Source organism: Dendrobates tinctorius, unplaced genomic scaffold (assembly GCF_039654945.1).
Source record: "Dendrobates tinctorius isolate UK_male_01 unplaced genomic scaffold, ASM3965494v1 ptg000019l, whole genome shotgun sequence".
Taxonomy (NCBI): Eukaryota; Metazoa; Chordata; class Amphibia; order Anura; family Dendrobatidae; genus Dendrobates; species Dendrobates tinctorius.
This window is the reverse complement of record NW_027361687.1, coordinates 69,836,984-69,861,279: the sequence shown is the minus strand read 5'-3', so window position 1 is coordinate 69,861,279 and position 24,296 is coordinate 69,836,984. Positions and strand designations below refer to the sequence as shown.

The following is a 24,296-nucleotide window of genomic DNA, read 5'->3' as shown; positions in this document are numbered from 1 at the left end:
GTCTGGGCGTTAGTCTTTTAGCAGACTCAATGTATGACAAATTTTTGTGATCAGTGATCACAGTAACCGGGTGACTGGCCCCCTCCAAAAAGTGCCTCCACTCCTCAAACGCCAACTTGACCGCAAGAAGCTCTCTATTGACTACATCATAATTTCTTCCAGCAGCAGAGAACTTCCTGGAAAAGAAAGCACAAGGCCTGAGGTTGGTAAGAGTGGCAGGCCCTTGGGACAACACTGCCCCCACCCCCACCTCGGAGGCATCCACCTCCACCACAAATGGTTTGGACGGATCTGGCTGTACCAACACAGGAGCAGACATAAAACATTTTTTCAGAGTCACAAAGGCTTTTGCGAGCGAGGACCAATTTCTCACATCCGCACCTTTGCATGTTAGATCCGTGAGTGGTTTGACCACCTGCGAAAACCCCCGGATAAATTTGTGGTAATAATTGGCGAAACCCAAGAAGTGCTGAAGACCCTTAAGATCTCGGGGTTGCACCCAATCCGCAAGGGCCTGCACCTTCTTGGGGTCCATGCGAAAACCCTCACAGGACACTATTAATCCCCAAAAAAACCAATTCTTGAACACAAAATACACATTTCTGCAATTTGGCAAACAGATGATTTTCCCTCAGTCTTTGGAGAACAGTTCGTACATGTTCCAGATGAGAATGCCTGTCGGAGGAGTATATCAAAATATCATTTAAGTAGATAATGACAAAACGACCAATGAGATCCGAGAATACCACGTTGATGAAATTCTGAAATATGGCGGGGGCATTGGTAAGACCAAACGGCATCGCTAAATTTTCAAAAAGTCCCTCGGACGTGAGGAACGCAGTTTTCCATTCATCCCCCTCTCGGACCCTTATCAAATTATATGCCCCCCGAAGATCCAGTTTAGAGAACCATTTTGCCCCTGATAGCTGGTTACACAAATCGGGAATCAACGGAAAGGGGCACGTATTCCGTACAGTAATCTGATTAAGCTCACGAAAATCGAGACAGTGACGTTACCCGCCATCTTTTTTCTTTACAAAAAAGAAAACTGCCGCCACAGGTGAGACTGAAGGATGTATGTGTCCCTTGCGCAGACTTTCAGCAATGTACTCCTTCATAGTCAAGCACTCAGGGCCGGATAAATTAAACAGACGGGCTTTAGGTAATTTAGCCCCCGGGACCAGCTTGATACCACAGTCAAAGGGTCTATGTGGCGGTAACGTCTCGGCCTCGCTTTCAGAGAATACATCTTCGAAGTCCTTTAGGTATTCCGGAATACCTTCCAGCTCGACAGATGATACAGACACAGATTTAACAGGTTCAACCAGCAGTGCGGATTTATCACACAACTTAAAATCATTAAACCCCCATTGAGCAATCTCCCCCGTTTTCCAGTTAATAACTGGGTTATGGCGTTGTAACCAGGGCATGCCCAACACCAACCCTGCAGGTAGATTGTCAAGAACCAAACAACTTAGGTTTTCCACATGAGTAGCGCCCACTCTGAGCGCAAATAAATCAGACATGAAAAGAATTCCCTCTTTAGTGAGGGGGGAGGAGTCAATGGCCACCACCTTGATCGGAACCTTGAGCCTAACTGTCCCTATCTTGCAGCGTGTGACCAATTGGGAGTCAATGAGATTAATGGATGATCCGCAGTCCACGAAAGCTGTAGAGGGAAAAGAACTACCGTCCACAAACAGTTCCACATGAAGTAAAACTTTAGAAAACAAGGAAAAGGTTACCTGAGGGTCTGAGTAGTCTCCCCGCTGACTACCCAGACCTAGTCGTTTCCCGCCGACCGGGTCGAAGACGGGCAATCAGGACACTCCCTTTTCCAATGTCCCGTTTTACCGCAGTAAAAGCATAACTGCTTGTCTTTTCGGCGTTTCCTCTCCATATCCTTCAGGGAGAGGGAGCCTATATCCATGAGTTCAGGGGCAGTCTCTTTTCCACTGGGGAACAATGGAGTCTCCACCTGCATCACCTCTCTGGCCCGCAGCCTGCGGTCCATCCGGACGGCCTGGGTCATGGCGTCCTCGAGAGAGTTTGGTGGGGGATGTAATGCCAAGACATCCTGCAGCCGCTCGGACAAGCCTCTGCGAAAGAGACCTCGAAGCGCAGCGTCGCCCCAAGAGATCTCTGCAGCCCAGTGGCACAATTCAGTACAAAACCACTCAGCCGAGTGTTTCCCCTGACAGACGCTCATCACCATGTCCTCTGCCAATCGCACTCAGTCAGGCTCATCATAAAGGTGCCCGAGGGCCTCAAAGAATGCATTCACAGACACTCTCTCAGGGGCAGTGGGAGGAAGGGAGAAAGCCTAAGCTTGTGGGGACCCTCTTAATAAGGACATAATGACCCCTACCTTTTGGTTTCCGTCCCAAGAGGAACGTGGTCTCAAACTAAAAAAAAAGTTTGCAACCCTCCATGAAGATCCTGAACTCCTTTTTGTTCCCAGAAAAGAAGTCAGGCAGTTTAACAGGTAGTTCCGGGGACACCAGAACAACATCCCTTGCCCCAGCCCCCAGAGACCCAGCAGATAAAGCCCCTCGCACTGTTTCAGAAACCTGCTGCTGAGAACGAGCAAGAGCTTGCTGTTCCAGAGATAAACCCTGAAACATCTGACTCAGATTTTTCATCTGGTCAGACAGAGACTGTATGGAATCCATAATTCTCTACACAAAAAAACCCCAAAAAACTTAATGGTCAGTTATAATGTCAGGGTCCTGTCAGCGCCGGTGTGCAGCCTCCGCTGAGCAGGGACTCACCCGCACTGTAGGGGGGCCCGGGGTCAGGTACGGCCGGAAAGTACAGACAAACAGGACCTGGGGACGCTGAAGTTTAGCAAGCAGTGAAGGACCTACGGTCATGTGACTGCAAGGGGCAGGGCTTAGCGTCCTGCTTCCAGAGATCGGCAGGACACTATACAGAAATACTCAGAGTCAGGCAAAATGGAGGTCATACACAGAGACAGCAGTAAAGTACCAGGGATGAGACAGAACGGATAGTCGGGGCCAAGCAGGGGTCAAAACCAAACAGACATAGAAGGTACCAAGCAGAATCCAACAAGCAATATCCAGAGAACAGACCGAGTCGTACACAAAGAATCAAGCAACCAGAACACAGCACAAACACACTCAGGGGTCAACACAACTCTGCCAAGGGCGAAAGTATAACTGACGAGGATGGGAGCTTCCTGAGGCTATAAGAAGCTTTCCCAGAACCGATGAGAGGCCACCATAATAAGTCCCAGGTGTGCAGGTAAGAGTCTGCACTGAGATCAAAACATTAACCCCAGAAGTGCAGGTTCACCAGCACTGGTATCATGACACGATCTCCATCAAACCTCACTGAGCTCAAGCTGTTTGCCAAGGAAGGATGGGCAAGAATTTCTGTCTCTTGATGTACAAAACTGATAGAGACATACCCCAAGCGACTTGCAGCTGTAATCGCAGCAAAAGGTGGCGCAACAAAGTATTAAGTTAAAGGGGCCGAATAATATTGCACGCCCCACTTTCCGGTTTTTGAATTTCCACAAAAATTTAAAATTACCAATAAATTTCGTTCAACTTCACAATTGTGTCCCACTTGTTGTTGATTCTTCACCAAAAATCTACATTTGGTATCTTTATGTTTGAAGCATGATATGTGGGAAAAGGTTGAAAAGTTCCAGGGGGCCGAATACTTTCACAAGGCACTGTATATCATTCGTCATTGTCTAGCTGCAGTTTATCACCTCTGCACGGTGGACCCCGGACTGCGAACGCACCATATACCTTATACTATCTTTATTATTTGGTGCGTTCTGCCAGCCCCTAACACTCTAGATCTAACACTAGCCCTAACTCTAGTTCTAACCCTAGTTCCAACCTGAGCCCTTACTCTAGCTCTAATCCTAGCCCTAAATCTAGTTCTAACCCTAGTTCCAACCTGAGCCCTTACTCTAGCTTTAACCCTAGCCCTAACTCTAGTTCTAATCCTAGCTCCAACCTGCGTTCTAACCCTAACCCTAATTCCAGTTCTAACCCTGGCATCAACCTAAGCCCTTAATTTAGCTCTAACCCTAGCCCTAACTCTAGTTCTAACCCTAGCTCTAACTCCAGTTCTAGCCCTAGTTTCAACCTGAACTCTGATTCGAGCTCTAGCCCTAGCACTAAATATAGCTATTACCCTAATACCAGTTGCAACCATAGATTCAACCTGAGTGCAAACTCTAGCTCTAACCCTAACTCTAGTTCAAGTCCTAGCAACAACCTAAGCCTTACTCTAGCTCTAACCCTAGCCCTAACTCTAGGTCTAACGCTAGCTCTAGTTCCAATCCTAGCTTCAACTTTGGCATAGTTGTAGCCTAAGCCTTAACCCTTGGTAGTGTTAGAAAAAGAGTGCAAATTGGAACAAATCTCAGTAGGTCCCTATCTCTCTTCTCATATAATTACAAGGAGAGGTAGATAGATGCAGAAGAGCACAGCCGGCTTCTTCCTTTTTGCCAGGGTGTGATGTCTGTTATAGGGTTACAAGCCAATCGCAGGCTGCATTGATGCTCTGGGGGTAAATCAACAACTGGGTCATGTAGATTTCAGCTCTCCTGGAAGTGTATTTAAATGACTGCTTTAAAAGAGTCAAAGGGGTCATTAAAAGGTTAAGAAAAATGTAGAAAATTCTATATATTGATTACATTCCTTCTGTAATGGCAAACTATAGACATTGAGCTCCATTTAACATTTTTGTTTATTTTTAAGTCACTTTTTCCGCTTTGTGGTGTTCGTTGATTTTTTTTGGGGGGATGGTCTTCAAATATGGCGCACGTGATTGATCAGTTTTGTGCAAAATTAAAAAAAATAATCTTTTTTCTAGTTTATTACTTCTTACTAATGCAAAATTTCCCATGTTTCACTAAAATGTTTAAAAAAATGTCAGGCGTGCATAAAATCCATCCAAGAGGGGGAAACTGGAGCAGATTTTATTAGTATTAGCTTGACTTATCGTCTCCGGATGGAAAACTTCTGCTTTTGTCAATCAAGTTGAGCAATATGAGGGAAGTAAATGCATCATCTGTTTGTACATTCAGCATTGCTTAAGATTTATAAAGATATAATGTCGTAGTACATAACCTTCCTTAAAACATTGTGCTTCTCTGCCACAATTAGCCATTGCTTAGTAGTTAAAACCTCCTTCTGCTCAATATTTTAAATAAATGCCAAAAATATGTCTACAGCCGTCAGTAGTGGCAGAATTAAAAAAAAAATGTTCCCAGAAACAGCGCCACTCTTGGCTACTGGCAGGGTCTGGTATTGCAGCTCTGTCTTGCTCACAAGACGGAGCTTCTTACATGTACATGTTTCATACTGTACAAATGTCATTTCCCCATGACAGGATGAAGTCCCTGACGTGTGTCTTGTTGGCCGTCTTCGTGGCTGCTTCTGTGAATGCCTCCATTGACCCAGCGCTGGATAACCACTGGAAATTATGGAAATTTACATATAACAAAGAATATGATCAAGGGGTAAGAACAGCATTGACATATAATATACCTGTCATCACATATGCTACACAGAGAAAAGTATTTGCCACCTCCACATTTCACATTGCTGGAGATTTTCTGAACTCCCATTCTACATCCTTAAAGATTTACATGGCGTTGGTCTCCAAAGAATTCTGGAGTGTTCAATTATTTATACCCTTCATTAATATAAGTGTTCTATGGTTAAATGTAGGCATTTAATAAGCAAAAATAATACTTATGTCAATCCAGCTTAATCCTTCACCTCAACAGTTCTTTGTTTCAGTGTGTTCTCCTGAGATTTACCAAAAAGTCTATATTTTTCTACAGCTAGAAGACATCACAAGGCGAATGATATGGGAGAAGAATTTAAAGTTTGTGACACTACATAACCTGGAACATGAGCTAGGAGTTCACTCGTATACTGTGGGCATGAACCATCTGGCAGATATGGTAGGTATATGACGTTTATGTAGCTAGCCGTCACTCAACATGTTCTTTATATTACCACTTGACCAGGCAGGAGAAAGACAAAACTAAGCACGACCCTTATCTGAGCTCCACATTGCTTCTAGTAAGAAGTGGAGGAAAATACTACAGCTGCGTGACCAGAAGCTCAAAATTCTCATGGCAACACTTTTTTGTCATGACTCATGAGTTTTTTATTTTCCTTTGCTGCTCTATCATGGGATTAATCATTGTAAAGAGTAACCCAGGCTAATACTCGTGTTAATGAGCAATGGAATCATCAAAAAGTACAAGGCTGATAATACCATGCAGTGACCAAATATTACTGCAATGACTGATTATCACCACCATATAGAGACAAATAAATGATTAAAACTGCCATATGCTAACATTAAAAGCTACCATACAGTGACTAATACCACCATATAGTGACCGAATAATACCACCATATAGTGACTAAATAATACCACTATATAGTGACCAAATTATACCACCATATAGTGACTAAGTAATATCATCATATAGTGACTAAATAATACCACCATACAGTGACTAAATAATACCACCATATAGTGATTAAATAATACCACCATATAGTGATCAAACAATATCACCATATAGTGACCAAATATTACCACCATATAGTGACCAAATAATACCACCAAATAGTGGCCAAATAATGCCACCATACCATTATATAGTGACTAAATAATACCATCATATAGAGACCCAATAATACCACCATATAATGACTAAATAATACCACCATATAGTGACTAATACCACCATATAGTGACTAAATAATACCACCATTTAGTGACCAAATAATACCACCATATAGTGATCGAATAATACCACTATGACCTTACAGCAACAAAATACTACCATATAGTGATGAAATACCACTATTTAGCTACTAAATATTACCATACAGTATCATCAAAAAGTGCAAGGCTGTTAATACCATGCAGTGACCAAATATTACTGCAATGACTGATTATTACCACCACCATATAGGGACAAATAAATGATTAAAACTGCCATATGCTAACACTGAAAAACTAGCATACAGTGTACCACCATATAGTGACCAAATAATACCACCATATATTGACCGAATAATACCACCATATAGTGACCAAATAATACTACCAAATAGAGACCCAATAATACCACCATATAGTGACCAAGTAATACCACCATATAATGACTATATAATACCATCACATAGTGACTAAATAATACCTGTTATGAATGGGTCACCGAGGAGGATGGCAGGAACAGGCTAAGCCACCAGAAAACCAGAGAGGTTGGTAACTAAGCGGATTGCAGACCCTTGATCCTATCAACACAACTAGCAGTAGCTGTGGAGCGTTCCTACGATGCCCTAGACGCTTCGTCACACCCGGAGAACTAACTAAGCCTAAAGCCAGAAAGGTGAAATCTAAACTGCCCCGGAGCAGATCCCCAAAGAAATAGACAGCCCCCAAACATATATTGTCGGAGAGACAAGATGAGACACAAACACAGGCAGAGAACAGACTGAGCAAACGGTGGGGCCCAAGCTGTCTAGACAGGACAGGACAGAAAAGATACTGTCGGCAATCACGCACAAAACCCTAAAAAAATACAACACATCTGATATATAAAAAATATGAGGCCACATGACCTCACCCCCGTTAGATCAGCACTCTGGTATAAACTGGAAGCAAAGCAAAAGATACTAACATAACAGGGGACTGAACAAACTGACACAAGCTGTAACATATGGAGCAGGGCCCAGCGCTGCCCCCAGCAGGGAGTACGCTGAACCCTAGCAACAAAGCGAAAGCAACAAAAAGGAACAACCAGATTAGATGCAAAGGATTAGCAAAAGAATCACTTAACTGAACCATGCAGATCAAGCAGGAGACAAAAGAACTCCAAATGCACAAGGAGGAAATCTGTTGTGAATTTTCTTGCTCGGACTTCTGAGCCGAAGCTCCCTCTGCTCCCTCTGGTGGATACTGAGAGTAGTGGAGCTGGCCAGGTTGATGGAAGTTCCCCACCTGACAACGATAATTGGGAACCTGGGATTACTGGCTGGGAACATATAATCGAGCTGGCTGCTCTTGGTGGTTGCTGGTGATTTCCTCCTCTTGCATTTGGAGTTCTTTTGTCCCCTGCCTGATCTGCATGGTTCAGTTAAGTGATTATTTTGCTAATCCTTTGCATCTAATCTGGTTGTGCCTTTTTTTTGCTTTCTGCTTTGTTGCTAGGGTTCAGCGTACTCCCTGCTGGGGGCAGCGCTGGGCCCTGCTCCATATGTTACAGCCTGTGTCATTTTGTTCAGTCCCCTGTTATGTTAGTATCTTTTGCTTTGCTTCCAGTTTATACCAGTGCTGATCTAGCAGGGGTGAGGTCGTGTGGCCTCAGGTTTTTTGTATATCAGAAGTGTTGGTTTTTTTTAGGGTTTTGTGCGTGATTGCAGACAGTATCTTTTCTGTCCTGTCCTGTCTAAACAGCTTGGGCCCCACCATTTGCTCAGTCTGTTTTCTGCCTGTGTTTGTGTCTCATCTTGTCTCACTGACAATATATGTTTGGGGGCTGTCTATTCCTTTGGGGATCTGCTCCGGGGCAGTTTAGATTTCACCTTTCTGGCTTTAGGCTTAGTTAGTTCTCCGGCTGTGACGAAGCGTCTAGGGCAGCGTAGGAACGCTCCACGGCTACTGCTAGTTGTGTTGATAGGATCAGGGGTCTGCAATCCGCTTAGTTACCAACCTCTCTGGTTTTCTGGTGGCTTAGCCTGTTCCTGCCATCCTCCTTGGTGACCCATTCATAACAGAAATCTCCAGCAACCACCAAGAGCAGCCAGCTCAATTATATGCTCCCAGCCGGTAATCCCAGGTTCCCAATTATCGTCGTCAGGTGGGAAACTTCCATCAACCTGGCCAGCTCCACTACTCCCAGTAACCACCAGAGGGAGCAGAGGGAGCTTCGGCTCAGAAGTCCGAGCAAAGGAATTCACAACAAATACCACCATATAGTGACCAAATAATATTACCATATATTGACTGAATAATACCACCATACAGTGACTAAATAATACCACCATGTAGTGACCGAATAATAAAACCATATAGTGATCGAATAATACCACTATGACTGATTATTACCATAATGTAGAGACCAAGTAGTACCACCGTACAGCAAAAATGTATAGTGACCAAATATTACTGCAATGACTGATTATTACCACCATATAGAGACAAATAAATGATTAAAACTGCCATAAGCTAACACTGAAAAACTACCATACAGTGACTAATACCACCATATAGTGACCAAATAATACTACCATATAGTGACCGAATAATACAACAATATAGAGACTAAATAATACCACCATATAGTGACCAAATAATATCACCATATAGTGACCCAATAATACCACCATATAGTGACTATATAATACCATTACATAGTGACTAAATACCACCATATAGTGACCGAATAATACTACCATATAGTGATCGAATAATACCACTATGACTGATTATTACCATAATGTAGAGACCAAGTAGTACCACCATACAGCAACAAAATACTACCATACAGTGATGAAATACCAAAATATAGCTACTAATTAGTACCATACAGTGAATAAATATTACCAACATATAGTGAATAAATACCATCATAATAGAGCTCGCTATATAATACAACCAAGCAGCAGCAAAATAATACTATCATACAGTGACAAATGAATATCAACATATAGCTACTAAATATCACCATTCAGTGACCAAATAACACATCATGACTGATTACTATCATCATATAGGAACCATATAATGCCACCACGAATGAATAATGCTACCATATACTAACCATGTCATATTATACAATGACTGAATAATACCTCTATACAGTGACTAAATAATACCACCATATATGACTAATATCACCATGGCACAAGTAAATACCACCACACAGAAAGAAAATTCCACTACAATGCAGTGACACCATGACTAAAATAACCAAATACTATGACCAGCCAGTAACTAAATAATTCCAACACATATTGACCAATAATATTACCATACATAATTCCATTCCGCCAAAGAATGACTTAATAGCACCAGATAGGGACTAAATAATACCACCACACAGTTACCAAATACTGTAATACTACCATACATTGTGCTAGCAAATACACCAATGAGTGAATAGTAGGACCTTAGTGCAACTAAATACCATCACACATTGATTTATTACAAAAATGACTAAATATTATCATAGTCTTAAAATAATCCCATCATACATTACTTTAACAATACCGCCATAGCGTGATTGAATAATACCGCCCTACAATTCAGTGAACACCATACAGAGCTCCCTCACCTTAAAGGAATCCTCCAGCCAAAGAGTTTAGGAAAGTTGTATCATGGACACCAGGTTAACTTTCTTTTATTTCCTTAGACCACTGAGGAGGTAGAAGCCCAGCTGACTGGTCTAATAGTGCCGCCTAGTGCTAATAGGAAGAGCTATCTGAGCAGCAAGTGGAACATTACCAGCACCTCTGCATTGCCAGACTCTGTGGATTGGAGGGCTAAAGGATGTGTCACAGAGGTAAAAAACCAGGTAAGAATATGGGACATGAGACCTCCTGATGATCTGTTCCCCATGCTTTATACTGCAGCTTTGCTGTTGCAGATTTTCAAAGTAAAACATTATACTGTGTCCATCACCATGGAAAATTGTGTGTGTGTGTATATATATATATATATATACAGTTTATTGTGAGGCAATGAGAGGAATCATATGCGAGGGATGATATGTGTCCCCAAGGTTGCGCACAGAAGAGTATTGAGGTCGCTGGAGTGCATTGCAGTCACAAGTACAGCTGTGGTTGCAATGCAAAATAAAATTAAGTGTGGACCTGGTCAAGTTTTTTGGCCAGGCAATGCTTAGGAAAACCCGTTAAGGGCTTTTATATTTAGAGCAAACTACAGGATGGTAGTGGAGCAGTTCGCTCTCTCCAGCCGGGTCTTACAGGTAGCCCATGGCCACAGATTCCATTTAAAAACCCTGCAGCAAAGGGTTGGGTGTGTCAGTGTTGATTTGCAAACTGCAGAGCAGGTGCTCTGCAACGTTTAGCCTGAGTGACTTAACACAGAGCCAAGCGAAGCCAAAATGCCTGGTACCCCTCAGCGTACACGGCAGTGCAGTCGCCCACAGCAACAGTCTTGGATACGGACTGTCTTGACTCCCGGCTGCGATCCCGAGGATACCTTTTGTTTTCCAATTATGAGCTATGTTGGACATTAAAGACACTTTGTTTTGAACTTTCCTGTGGTCACTTCCTATCTGTTGCACTGCACCAACCCCGCTGCACTACATATGTTGGAAAATGCGGGAAGTGTGAACTGAAGCATACCCAAAGCCCACTACGTGTTGGTTATTAAGCCTGCAATGCTGCAGCCTAAGCCAGCCAACAAGATGGAGGAGCTTTTGAGGGTGATGGTCCTCACTTAGCAATCGCAGCAGGAGCAGCAGCAACGGCAGCAGGAGTATAATCAGCAACAGCAGCAGACAAATAATCTGTTGATGCAACAAATTGCGGATTTACGAGAGGCGGCCCCACCACCGACCCCAATCTGTTCGAAGGCCCGGTACAAAGTCTGGTCAGTGCTGAGGAAGATGGGTCCTGAGGATGATATGGAGGCCTTCCTCACCGTGTTCGAGTGCACTGCAGAGCGGAGAGCTTGCCATTTTCCCAGTGGGTTGAAGTAGTGGCCCCCTTCCTGACGGGAAATGCCCAGAAAGCCTACTTGGACCTCAGTCGGGACGAAGACCTGGACTATGGGAAACTGAAAGGTGAGATCCTTGCCCGTCTGGGGGTTAACACACATGTATGTGCACAATAGGTGTTCCAATGGTCCTTTGTCGAGCCATATGACTTGTTGCAGCTGGTGAAAAAATGGCTACAGCCTGAGACCTTAACCCTGTTCCAGATGGTAGAGAGGGTGGTGGTCGACTGGCTGGTGAGGACTCTGCCCGCAGACATACAGTGTTGGGTGGGGCAAGGGGACCCGGGCATTCTGGACCAGGGGGTTGGGCTGATTGAGCGGTATTCGGTCACTCAGGGCTTTATACGGCACACTGCTTTACTTCAGCTGTCATATCAGGCCCCGCCAGCCCAAGAGCCTGGGAAAAGTCCACGACCCTCTGGCGCCATCAGGACCATCTCGTACTGAGGGGGTACCCCGAATTGAGAGTGACAAAAGACCCATTTCCCCTAAACTGATTCCGGGGTCCTTTCGTGTCACAGCTATTAAGTGTTGGCGGTGCCAAGCGCCCGGACATGAGGCTGAAAACTGCCCCCTGACAGCTAAACCCATGGTCTGTGGGTTTATGTGCAGTGTCTCTATGTACGTCCAGTCAGTCTGCACCGCATTTACAGGCACTGCACGCAGCAAACCCCAAGGGTGCCAGGTACTTGTCAATGGGTACCAGACGGAGACTCTCTTGGCTCCACAGGCTTCCGTGGGGTTCTCTCCTTTTGAGCTATTGTATGGCAGGCGTCCGAGTGGGTTGCTGGATGTAGCCAAGGAAACGTGGTACAGGAGCCAACTCCACATTAGAGTGTAATGGAGCACGTTGCAAGCATGCAGGACCAAATTGCGGCAGTCAGGCCCATAGTAAAGGAGCATCTGATGGATGCCCAGGTCGCGCAGTGCCGGACGTATAATAAAAGAGTACTAGTGCCCAATGCAGAGAGTAAGCTCATGGCCAAGTGGCAAGGGCCATATGAGATTCGGGGGAAGGTGGGAAAAGTGAACTACTGAGTTTACAAGCCCGGGAAAAGAAAACCCGAACACCTGTACCTTGCAAACCTGCTAAAAGCCTGGAAGGGCCGTGAATGCTTGGTCACAGAGGCAACTCCAGTCGTCACATTAGAGAACCCTCTGTCTCTGGCCAGGGGTGACGTTAAGATCAAGGAAGCCAGACAGGGGAGATGGAGGGCATCATCACATATCAATGAATTATGTGATACCAACCTGGAGTATGTCAAAAAGAGTTATGTGTGAACAAGACAAAGAGACATACTGTTCACCAGGGTACACAAAAATATAACAAATAGTATCAAAAAATTCCTTTATTCAGATTGTCATAGAAAAAACTACACGCACCAACAAGTAATTAAAAATAGTTAAAAACAGGACAAAAAGCCCCCATAAGATGTTATGATCCCCCTGAACCCAAACCTGTCAATCACATATAGAACTTGTGCAAAATGGGTAGAAACCCCATATATATCAACATGGTAAATAAACCCAATAAAGGGGGCACTTGTAAATAAGCAGATAAATACTGAAAATGAATAGCGGTAATATTACAGTATTCAAGTGGCCCCCCCAAAGGCCTAGGGAGGAGAAAACCTTCAATATCAGACTTAACATAGGAAAATTGAAAAATACCTAGCAGGGTAAAAATACCAATTCTGACACCCTAATATGGCAACCAGCCACCAGGTGGCTGTTGTAGATCCTACATGAGAAACTATACCTGGAGTGCCTTACATAGACATGATAGATTGGAGCACCATATCTACTGACATGGTGAATGAGAAGGATGATTATGGATAAATAGACAAATACTGAAAAGGTAATAGCGCCAGTATCACAATAAGAGTGTGGATCCCCCAAGGACTAAAAGGGATCCACTGAAGTCGGCGCTGTGTTGACAGCCTCATCAGCCCCAATTTAACGAAAACCTTTATTGTGCAGATACCTTGGAGGTAGGCCTAGGAGCAGTACTGTTGCAAAAGTTGAACAGGGATGAACATCCAGACACCTACTTGAGCAGGAAACTGAGCCCTGGCAGAGAGCAATTATAGCGTAGTGACTAGAAGTAGTGCTTGGCGATTAAGCGGGCCTTGGAGTTCCCACACTACTATTTGCTCGGGCGTCAGTTTTGTTTGGTAATGGATAATTCACCCCTTGTCTGCATGAGCAATGCAAAAGAGAGGAATGCTCAATTCACCAGATGGTTTCTGTCCCTACGAAACTTCAGTTTTACAGTGGAAGATCGGGCGGGGAAGTCGCAGGGAAATGCGGATGCCCTGTCACGGGCACCCTGTATAGTGACAAGTGTTCAACCCCACAAGTTTGAACAGAGGGTAGGGGATTTGTGAGGCAGTGAGGGGGATCATATGTGAGAGTCACTATGTATCCCCCAGGATGCGCATAGAAGCGTATTGAGGCCGCTGGAGTGCATTGCAGTCACAGGCATAGCTGTGAATGCAGTGCAAAATAAAAGTACCGGTAAGTGTGGACCTGGTCAAGTTATTTGGCCAGGGAAAATGTTTAGGAAAACCCATTATGGGCTTTTATATTTGGAGCGAACTACAGGATGGTAGTGGGGTGGTTTCCTCGGGTTCGGTGTCTCAGGCTTGGTTTGCAAACTGGAGAACGGGTGCCAAGAGAAGCCAAAACGCCTGGCACCCCTCATCATGACACGGTGGAGCAGTCGCCCATGGCAACCAGTCTCGGATACGGACTGTCTTGACTCCCGGCTGCGATCCGGAGGATACAATTTGTCAGTTACATTGGACATTGAAGACACTTTGTTTTGAACTTTCCTGTGGTCACTGCCTATCTGTTGCACTGCCCCAACCCAGCTACATTACGTTATATAGATATATATATTTTTATTTTTTTATTCCCCCCCTTTCCAGGGTTCCTGTGGGTCCTGCTGGGCATTCAGTGCAGTCGGTGCCTTGGAGGGACAGCTGAAGTTGAAGACTGGAAAACTGGTTTCACTAAGTCCTCAGAATCTCGTGGATTGCTCCACAAAGTATGGAAATCAAGGATGTAATGGGGGTTATATGACAGCAGCCTTTCAATATGTCATAGATAACAATGGCATAGATTCCGACGCTTCGTACCCTTATCATGCCACGGTGAGTAGATGCCAATATGGAACTGAAATGTAGACAACAGAAAATGGTTTACCTGGGGAGTAAATTTCTTACCAAGCCCTTTTTTGCCACCAAAAGTCTTTCTCCCCTTGCCTCGACCCCCTTTCCAACTCCCTCGTTGGAGGAACCTACACTGTCCTCAAAATTCCCATAGGCCATAATTCCAATAACCACATGATATAAGGAACAATTACCAAATATTATAGAAATGTTTCCTAAGTGAAGCTAAAAAGGGGACCTATCATCCAATTAAATCTGGTCAGTTTTTGTTTTAATTTTATTCCCTCCTCTCTCCAGAATATTACGCTTTTTGTATTTTTTTAAATCCGCCGTACGGTTCCAGAGATATGAGCTTTTTTTGTTACGTTCTACTTTTATGGGCTTTATGAAAGTGGCGTGGTTGACAGATTCTCTGGCGGTTGTCTTTAGCCTGTTCTGCATTATTGAGCCACGCCTACATAGTAAAGATCATAAAAAACAGCACTAAATAAATAGGCTCATAACTCTGGAACCGCATGGCTGATTAAAAAAAAACAAAAAACAGAATACTTGGGGTAACAGTGGTAATAAAGTCAGAATGGAAAATGGACACTTTTGACCTGTTAATAGGTCCCCTTTAAGGTAGCCATAACTATGGCGGGTGCAATATGTAATTGATTATAAATCCATTTTAGGCTGGACATTGCATCTATAACCCATCTACCAAAGCAGCTTCATGTGTAAAGTTCACAGAGGTGGATCCAGGAACTGAAGACAATCTGAAGCAAGCCGTAGCCAATGTTGGTCCTGTATCTGTAGCGATCGATGCCAGGCATGCGTCATTCTATCTCTATAAGAGTGGTAAGAGGCTGCTAAGCAATGGCTGGATTATTTTGCATGCTTTTCTGTCTGGCCCTGATTATTGGGGCATTCTTTTGGCATGACAGCTTATCTCTAAGGCTATCATAGATCAGCGGCTTTGAGCGATCATTGGCCGCATGACCCATGGCTCTGCCAAAGTCGCCGTGTAGCCCCATCCTAATTCACTGCTGTGGAAATACCTACTGTATATCAAACTATATTTCTTCTGTAGGTGTTTATGATGATCCGACTTGCACTCAAAATGTCAACCATGGAGTTCTGGCTGTGGGATATGGAAACCTTAATGGCAAAGACTATTGGCTTATAAAAAACAGGTGAGGTCTTGGCTTATAGAAGTATTTACTGAGACTATGCTGAGGAAGATTGAGACACACCTCAAATAGGTGCTGCCATGACCACCATTACAGAATCCATACCAAAAGCGAGGGAAAACAATCTGTGGGTCTTATAGGGGTCCTGTCACTTGCTCCTGCGCCTCTTTGTTCCTGAGATATGGCCTCCTATACTCTGATTATAAACAGAAGAATTCTGATTGGTTGGTCTAAATAACTGACACCTTTGAATGAATGAAGCCATATTATAGCCTTACAGCCTTAGGTTTCAAGAATTGGAGGGATTATACAGGATTTAAAAAAATGTGACTGCTTTATTACAAGAACAGCGACACCCCTGTCTACAGGTTGTGTCTGGTATTGCAGCTCAGAACCATTGAAATGATTAGGCTCATATATATTTCATTATCCAGAAAGAGGAGACAATGGACAAGACTCGTGTGGTGAGGAATCACATTACAGTCCGCCTGCGCAGAGAGAAAATGAACATGTGCAGAAATTACACAGGCAAATGAGCTGGAACTAACTAACCCATATGTCTGTTTCACACTTTGCTTGTTTTTCAGCTGGGGAGAGAGCTACGGAGATAAAGGCTATGTCTATATGGCAAGGAATCGAGGGAACATGTGTGGCATTGCGAACTATCCTTCCTACCCCCAAATGTAAACTAGCCTTCAGTAGCCATGAGATGTAGTCGGGGAGGTGCAGAAGCTTCATAGTCAGACGACAACGTGTCATACTCCCTCTCCAGCCTAGGTCCAACCTGCATGAAAACTATAAGAAGAGTTTTGAATCATTTAGAATATTCGTACTTGCTATTTGCCATGATACATTTGATCTTTTTTAACTCAACAATCTTCATACTGCATATCCCGCCCCTAAATTTTAGGCACTGCCCACTTGTCTAAGAAATACCCTTTATATGCAAATTAGAATAAGCCTCATCTACATTTTACTTCTACCTCAAAAGTGTGACCAGGTCGATTCCCAATTCGCAGAGGGGCTGATTTTCCACCTATGGCAGCGTAGCTCTCATTTCATCAACAAGCTGAGCTCTAATTGGTCGCTTTGTAAATTCTTATAAATGAGGCTGCAGTGTGCTCCCATTCGTACAAAATATCGTAGCCCTGAGGCATTATACCCGCGACGTCCGAGGATTGACCCACACACAAAGCAGTTGAGATTTAATCTCTTTCTACCAATCGGAACTTTGCTGTAATGATGATGATTAGACGTGCTAGCCTTAAATTCATTTCTGAACTTTACGTCATCATGTAACTTAGTGATGTTTTAATAAAAATTTATATGACTTGAGCCATTGCTTATTTTTGTTGGGCATTGGTTGTGCGGTCAGGGTTGGATCTGGTGTTAGGGTAGATTGGGGATCTCATAAAGGGATATTTTGAAACACTAATATCACATTGAATATATTGTTGAGGTTAATCATGTCATTAATCCCGGCAGCATATCCTCTCCTTATCTATATATATATAAACGCCTTATCGTGTCTGTCTGTAACCGAAATCACAGGCCGCTGATTGGTCGCGGCCGCCAGACCCCCGCCAGGCCGCAACCAATCAGCGACAGACGCAGCTGTTTGTAATGGTAATGTGCGCCTGTCGCTGACTGGTTGCAGCCGCCAGGCCGCGACCAATCAGCGGCCAGCGCAGTCGGGGGCAGCGCTCAATCATCCGCAGGGATTATTAGTAAAAAGGTTAAAAAAAAATTAGTATCACCGACGGCCTCCAATGTCCTTTCCACCCGCCCGGCCTCGTGGTCCCAGGAAGTCTTTGCGACTTAGACCCGCGATGACGTCATTCTTGCTAGAGCGCGACGTTATCAGTGGTATAAGCCACAAAGCATTACTGGGAACGCGAGGCCGGGAGCGTGGAAAGGACATCGGAGGCCGTTGGAAGGTGGCCATGGGTAACAAAAACCAAAACACAAACATGCTCACCTTCCTTCCGGCGGCCCTCAGACTATTTTCCTTCTCTCTCCAACGCGCCCGGCATCGCAGTCCCAGTAATGCTTTGCGACTTATACCGCTGATGACGTCCCCTCTCGTGAGAGTTACGTCATCTACGGTCTTTAACACTAAACATTACTGACACCGCGATGCCGGCCGCATGGAGAGGAGAGCGGGGGGTGGCGCACCCGCATTGCTGATTGGTCGCAGACAGAGGCCCGCGCCAGTGATTGGTCGGGGATACTGAGCCGCGTTGCTTATTGGTCGCGGACACAGGGCCGCGACGCTCATTGGTAGCGGATACACGGAAAGGGGGGTGAGGGGACCATGCATATCAGGAAAGGGGGGTGAGGGGACCATGCATACCAGGAAAGGGGGGTGAGGGCACCATGCATACCAGGATTGGGGGGTGAGGGGACCATGCATACCAGAAAAGTGGGATGAGGGGACCATGCATACCAGGAATGGGGGGTGAGGGGACCATGCATACCAGGATTGGTGGGTGAGGGGACCATGCATACCAGGAAAGGGGGGTGAGGGGACCATGCATACCCGGATTGGGGGGTGAGGGGACTATGCATACATGCATACCAGGAAAGGGGGGTGAGAGGACCATGCATACCAGCAAAGGGGGGTGAGGGGACCATGCATACCAAGAAAGGGGGGTTAGGGGATCATGCATAACCCGAAAGGGGGGTAAGAAGACCATGCATACCAGGATTGGGGGGTGAGGGGACCATGCATATCAGGATAGGGGGGTGAGGAGACCATGCATACAAGGAAAGGGGGGGTGAGGGTACCTTGCATACCAGGATTGGGGGGTGAGGGGACCATGCATACCAGGATTGGGGGGTGAGGGAACCATGCATACCAGGATTGGGGGGTGAGAGGACCATGCATTCCAGGAAAGGGGGGTGATGGTGAGCATACATACCAGGATTGGGGTGTGAGAGGACCATGCATACCAGCAAAGGGGGATGAGGGGATCATGCATACCAAGAAAGGGGGGTTAGGGGACCATGCATACCAGGATAGGGGGGTGAGGGGACCATGCATACCAGGATTGAGGGATGAGAGGACCATGCCTACCAGGATGGGGGGTGAGGGGACCATGCATACCCCGAAAGGGGGGTAAGAGGACCATGCATACCAGGATTGGGGGGTGAGGGGACCATGCATATCAGGAAAGGGGGGTGAGGGGACCATGCATACCAGGATAGGGGGGTGAGGAGACCATGCATACCAGGAAAGGGGGGGTGAGGATACCATGCATACCAGGATTGGGGGGTGAGGGGACCATGCATACCAGGAAAGGGGGGGTGAGGATACCATGCATACCAGGATTGGGGGGTGAGGGGACCATGCATACCAGGAAAGGGGGTGACGGTGAGCATACATACCAGGATTGGGGTGTGAGAGGACCATGCATACCAGCAAAGGGGGGTGAGGGAACCATGCATACCAAGAAAGGGGGGTGAGGGGACCATGCATACCAGGATAGGGGGTGAGGGGACCATGCATACCAGGATTGGGGGGTGAGAGGACCATGCATACCAGGATTGGGGTGTGTGGGGACCATGCATACCCCGAAAGGGGGGTAAGAGGACCATGCATACCAGGAAAGAGGGGTGAGAGGATCATGCATACCAGGATTGGGGGTAAGGCTGGTTTCACAGTTGCGTTTTTTTGCTCTGCGTTTTTGTGCATACGTGCGCATGCGGTTTTTCCCCTATATTTAACATGGGTGCGCATACGTGCGCATTGGCATGCGCACGTATGCGTTTTTCGTGCACTGCGTTTTTTTAGGGTGTGCATCCTTAATTTCCAGACGCTACATGTTGCATTTTTTGGTTCTCCCAAACGCTTTAAAAAAAACGCATGCGCACGATTTGCGCAAAAAATTACCATTATGGTGTATGGGTGCGCATACGTGTGCATTGGCATGTGCATGTATGCGTTTTTTTTTGCGCATGCGTTTTTTTGGTGTCCATTGGTTAGGCTAGTTATAAAATTCCCCACCTAAAAAAACTTCATGTCTATAAAAAAGGAGGTGTCTGCCAGCACTGTACTATAACTATAGAGACAGCCTGGAGAGCAGAAAAACAGCAAAAGAAGACCCCATTTTCAATTCCAGCTTCAGCAAGAATGTGAGTATTATTACATCTAAAAGTGTATGCCTGTCCTTTTAAATTGTATATGTACTAATGCTTTGTATTATTTTTACATGCAGTATGTCTTCGGAATCGGAATATTCACCATCCCGGCAGTAACTGGCGTAAGCAGACCGTGAGGTGATTATTTTCGTGCGTTTGGTAAGTATATCTGCTGCTTCTCAAAATCTCTAACATTTGTTGGTTTTTATTCAGACATCGTCATCTTCAGCGGACGCGACAAGTGAGGGCGAACGGCATGAGCAGCCAAGCCAAGTCCCGGTGGTGATATGGAATGTAAGTATCAAATGATTTTTAATGTTCTTTATTTTTTATCTTCTATATTTCCTCTTTTCTGGATCTTTTTTATAACTTTTTATTCACACAAAATTCGAATATTCTAATGAATGTGTTTTGTCTAGGTTCCGTGACCGGCTGTACAAGGACAATGTGGTGACCCGGCGGCTATGGAGTGAGGTGGCCGCAGCGTTGATGGATGGCTGGGACAGCGCCACTGCATCCTCCAAAAAGGCGTTTAGTAAGTATTTCCCTGCTCTGTTATGCCGCACTGGTGGGTTTCGTTCTAGATTGTTGTGAGCTCATTTTCGGGTTTGCCTCTGGCTTCTGATGAGGGTTATGGAGCTGGCTGTGCTGACAGAGGAGTAGTGAGTTCTCTATCTGGACTCCCTCTGTTGGTGAAGGGAGGTAATGAAGCTGATCTAAATTGCAGAGACCGGCCACCTGAGGAAGAGGACTGCGATTGGACATCATGAGTTTCTGATTGGATTTAAGGCAGCCGACTCCCTAGTTTCTTGCTGGTGATTTTTCCTGACTGTGGCTTCTGGTTTCCAGTTTGGTTCCTGCCTTCCTAAAGCTAAGTTTTCTCTGCTATTGTTCATATGAGTTTTGTCTGGTTTACTTAGTTTTTGTGTTCAGCCAGCCCTGGCTGGGACTGGGCTGAATCCCCATTTTGTCTCTGATCAGTTGATCTCTTTTGCTCTGTCTTCAGAATATACCTGAGTGCTGATATAGTGATTTGAAGTCTAGCGACTTCAGGGCCTTTTTCTATTAGACGTGTTGGACATTCTTTTTGGCAGAGTGTTTTGCGTGATTGCAGACAGCAGCTTTTCTTTCCTGTCCTTTCTAGTTAGCGAGGGCCCCATCGTTTGCTCAGCCTATCTTTCTACCTGTGTCTGTGTTTTCATCTTGTTTCACCGACAATACATGTTGGGGGCTGTCTATTGCTTTGGGGTCTGCTCTGGGGCAGTTTAGATTTTCCCTTTCTTTCTTTAGGCCTATTTAGTTCTCCGGCCGTGACGAGGCGTCTAGGACCACCGTAGGCACCCTCCACGGCTACTGCTAGTTGTTGTGGATAGGATCAGGGGTCTGCAATCCGCTAGTTACCAACTTCTCCGGTTTTCTGGGCTTAGCTTGCTTTTGGCTTTTTCCTCCTCGGTGACTCATTCATAACACTAGATATATTCTAGCAGGAAACCCAACAGTGTCATCTGGCTCAACAGTGACTGGTTTGCGAATTGTTTTGCTGTATTGTGCCGCAGTGACTATTGTCCTTGATGGCACTGTTGTGTTTCCTGCTAGATATATTCTAGCAGGAAACCCAACAGTGTCATCTGGCTCAACAGTGACTGCTTTGGGTATTGTATTGCTGTATTGTGCCGCAGTGACTATTGTCCTTGATGGCACTGTTGGGTTTAGTGATAGCATATGTCGTGCATCATACACAATTGTTAAATGTTGTTTGTTTGTTTTTCCAACAGTGGGCAAAGTCCGAACACGTTGGCGCTCGATCAAGGACCGCTTCAACAGTGATGTTCGTGCTGAGGGCCAGGTTCGCAGTGGTTCTGCGTCAAGGACAAGAACAACATACCGGTACTATCAAGTGTTGCAGTTCCTAAGACCGGTCCTTGCCACCAGATCGTAAGCATTATAATTTTTTTGTTTTTATTTTTATTAATCTGTGTTTTTCTAATCCACAGCTGATGCTTCTTGTAAAGGCATGATGGTAATGATTTTCCTTTCTTCCACAGCACCTGGAGCAGCACCCTGCAACCTGGCCCTGGAGTGGTCCTTCATCGGACGTCCTCTGACCCGTCCCAGCCATCCGACAGCCAGGAAGCACCTTGCAGGTCAGCCACACAGACAGCTGGTGACCAGGAAGCTGTCCATCAGGTGTTCCCCTGTCCCAGGTCTCTGCCACTGGTTATGCGGGCACTACCCGCCAGGGGCAGAGGGCCTTGGACAGGAATGTCTTGCCCGAGTTTATGCACTTGAGCGAGGCCTTTAATGCCAGCCTCAAGTCGCTCTCTGACAGAGTGGAAAGCAGTTTTTCACTCATGGAACGTGGTTTTAACCACATGGAACACCGCTTCCATTCTGTCGAACAGCGCCTTGACCGTCTGGAGGCCGACCTCAATAGACCAGCGCACCATTTTTTTAGTAAGATTGAAAAGGGCATGGCGGAACACCTTAGTCTTGAGCAACAGCTGAGTGTGCTGCAGGCCTGCAACAATGCTTTCTTGCAGGCTATGCAGCATAATCGGTTCGGCAGCAGTCAGTGGTGACATTTCCAACTGTGCCACTATTGACTCGCTTCACCTCACTACCGACTTGTGCTGTATACCACTGCACGGACACCTCTATTCAAAGCCAGGACACACACCATTACACCACCACAAGTCTAATTGCTGCTGGTCACTTCACCGACACCACCATGGCAAGCACTGCTCCTGTCTGGAGCACCACCGCCACCCCCATGCATGCTTGGAGCACAGCCACAGTAACCACTCATCAAATGTGGAACAGCCCTGCCGCAAACACTACAGCATATACTAGCCCTGCCACCACCACTCCGCAAAACTGGACCGTCACTGCCGCCACCAGTCCTCCTGCAAGGACGAGCACTGCCACTGCCACCACAGAGCATCAGCAGCAGCCACAACAGCAGCAGCAGCCACAGCAACAGCAGTAGGCACAGCAGCAGCCACAGCAGCAGACGGACCCACATTCCTTATTTGACCCAAGTTCCAGGTGGCGCCAACAATCAAGGCAGACATTGGGCCCAAGTAGGTCCAGGCAGGCCAGGAGACAACCAGTTAGGACCACTGTAGCTGAAACTCTGTCCTCTCCTCCTAGTGTGTCTAGTTCCATTCCCATAACTGGACTCCCTTCCCCCACAAGTTTTGTTGCCCCTTCCCCTAGAACACCTTCATCGACTATAAGCTGTTCATCTTCACTGCACACCCCCAACTTGCAACCATCTGTCCCCAAACGCAGAAAAAAATAAAGTTTTTTATAATTTTTTTGGTTAAAAATAAATTTAAATTTCTGGTTCACCATAACAAAGTTTGATTAATGCTTTTGGCGCCTCCTACACACACTGCGTTGTACAAACAATGCGCCTTAAACTTTGCAAGGAGTCATAAAAAGTGTTTTGAGGATTGGCTGTTTTTACCATCCTCATTTCACTTTTTGTGATACTAGACAAGGGGGATTATATACACTCACTGGCCACTTTATTAGGTACACCTGTCCAACTGTGTGTTAAGACTTAATTTCTAATCAGCCAATCACATGGCGGCAACTCAGTGCATTTAGGCATGTAGACATGGTCAAGACAATCTCCTGCAGTTCAAACCGAGCATCAGTATGGGGAAGAAAGGTGATTTGAGTGCCTTTGAACGTGGCATGATTGTTGGTGCCAGAAGGGCTGGTCTGAGTATTTCAGAAACTGCTGATCTACTGGGATTTTCACGCACAACCATCTCTAGGGTTTACAGAGAATGGTCCGAAAAAGAAAAAAAATCCAGTGAGCGGCAGTTCTGTGGCCGGAAATGCCTTGTTGATGCCAGAGGTCAGAGGAGAATGGGCATACTGGTTCGAGCTGATAGAAAGGCAACAGTGACTCAAATTGCCACCCGTTACAACCAAGGTAGGCAGAAGAGCATCTCTGAACGCACAGTGCGTCGAACTTTGAGGCAGATGGGCTACAGCAGCAGAAGACCACACTGGGTACCACTCCTCTCAGCTAAGA

General features: G+C 45.5%; 1 protein-coding gene and 1 long non-coding RNA gene across 5 annotated transcripts in view; both read left to right on the top strand.

Moving 5' to 3' along the window:
• CTSS (cathepsin S) overlaps positions 1–17,443 on the top strand; it is a 40,909-nt gene extending 23,466 nt beyond the window's left edge. For both annotated transcript variants that reach the window (XM_073567218.1, XM_073567219.1), the window contains 7 exons: positions 5,377–5,506; positions 5,834–5,956; positions 10,433–10,594; positions 14,694–14,918; positions 15,611–15,776; positions 16,009–16,111; positions 16,696–17,443. In XM_073567218.1, coding sequence (XP_073423319.1) covers positions 5,378–5,506; positions 5,834–5,956; positions 10,433–10,594; positions 14,694–14,918; positions 15,611–15,776; positions 16,009–16,111; positions 16,696–16,795 — 1,008 coding nt within the window. In that variant the 5' untranslated portion in view covers position 5,377 and the 3' untranslated portion in view covers positions 16,796–17,443. The remainder of the gene's footprint in view (positions 1–5,376; positions 5,507–5,833; positions 5,957–10,432; positions 10,595–14,693; positions 14,919–15,610; positions 15,777–16,008; positions 16,112–16,695) is intronic.
• A 2,150-nt stretch (positions 17,444–19,593) lies between these two features.
• LOC141083047 (uncharacterized) lies at positions 19,594–23,602 on the top strand. Of its 3 annotated transcripts, none has more exons than XR_012230633.1 (5): positions 19,594–20,242; positions 20,326–20,542; positions 20,668–20,783; positions 20,976–22,183; positions 22,294–23,602. It is a non-coding gene; the product is annotated as an uncharacterized lncRNA (long non-coding RNA). The 3 variants fall into 3 exon arrangements; XR_012230632.1 differs by having other exon boundaries at positions 19,594–20,386; positions 20,462–20,542; XR_012230631.1 differs by having other exon boundaries at positions 19,594–20,542.
• The last annotated feature ends 694 nt before the right edge of the window (positions 23,603–24,296 follow it).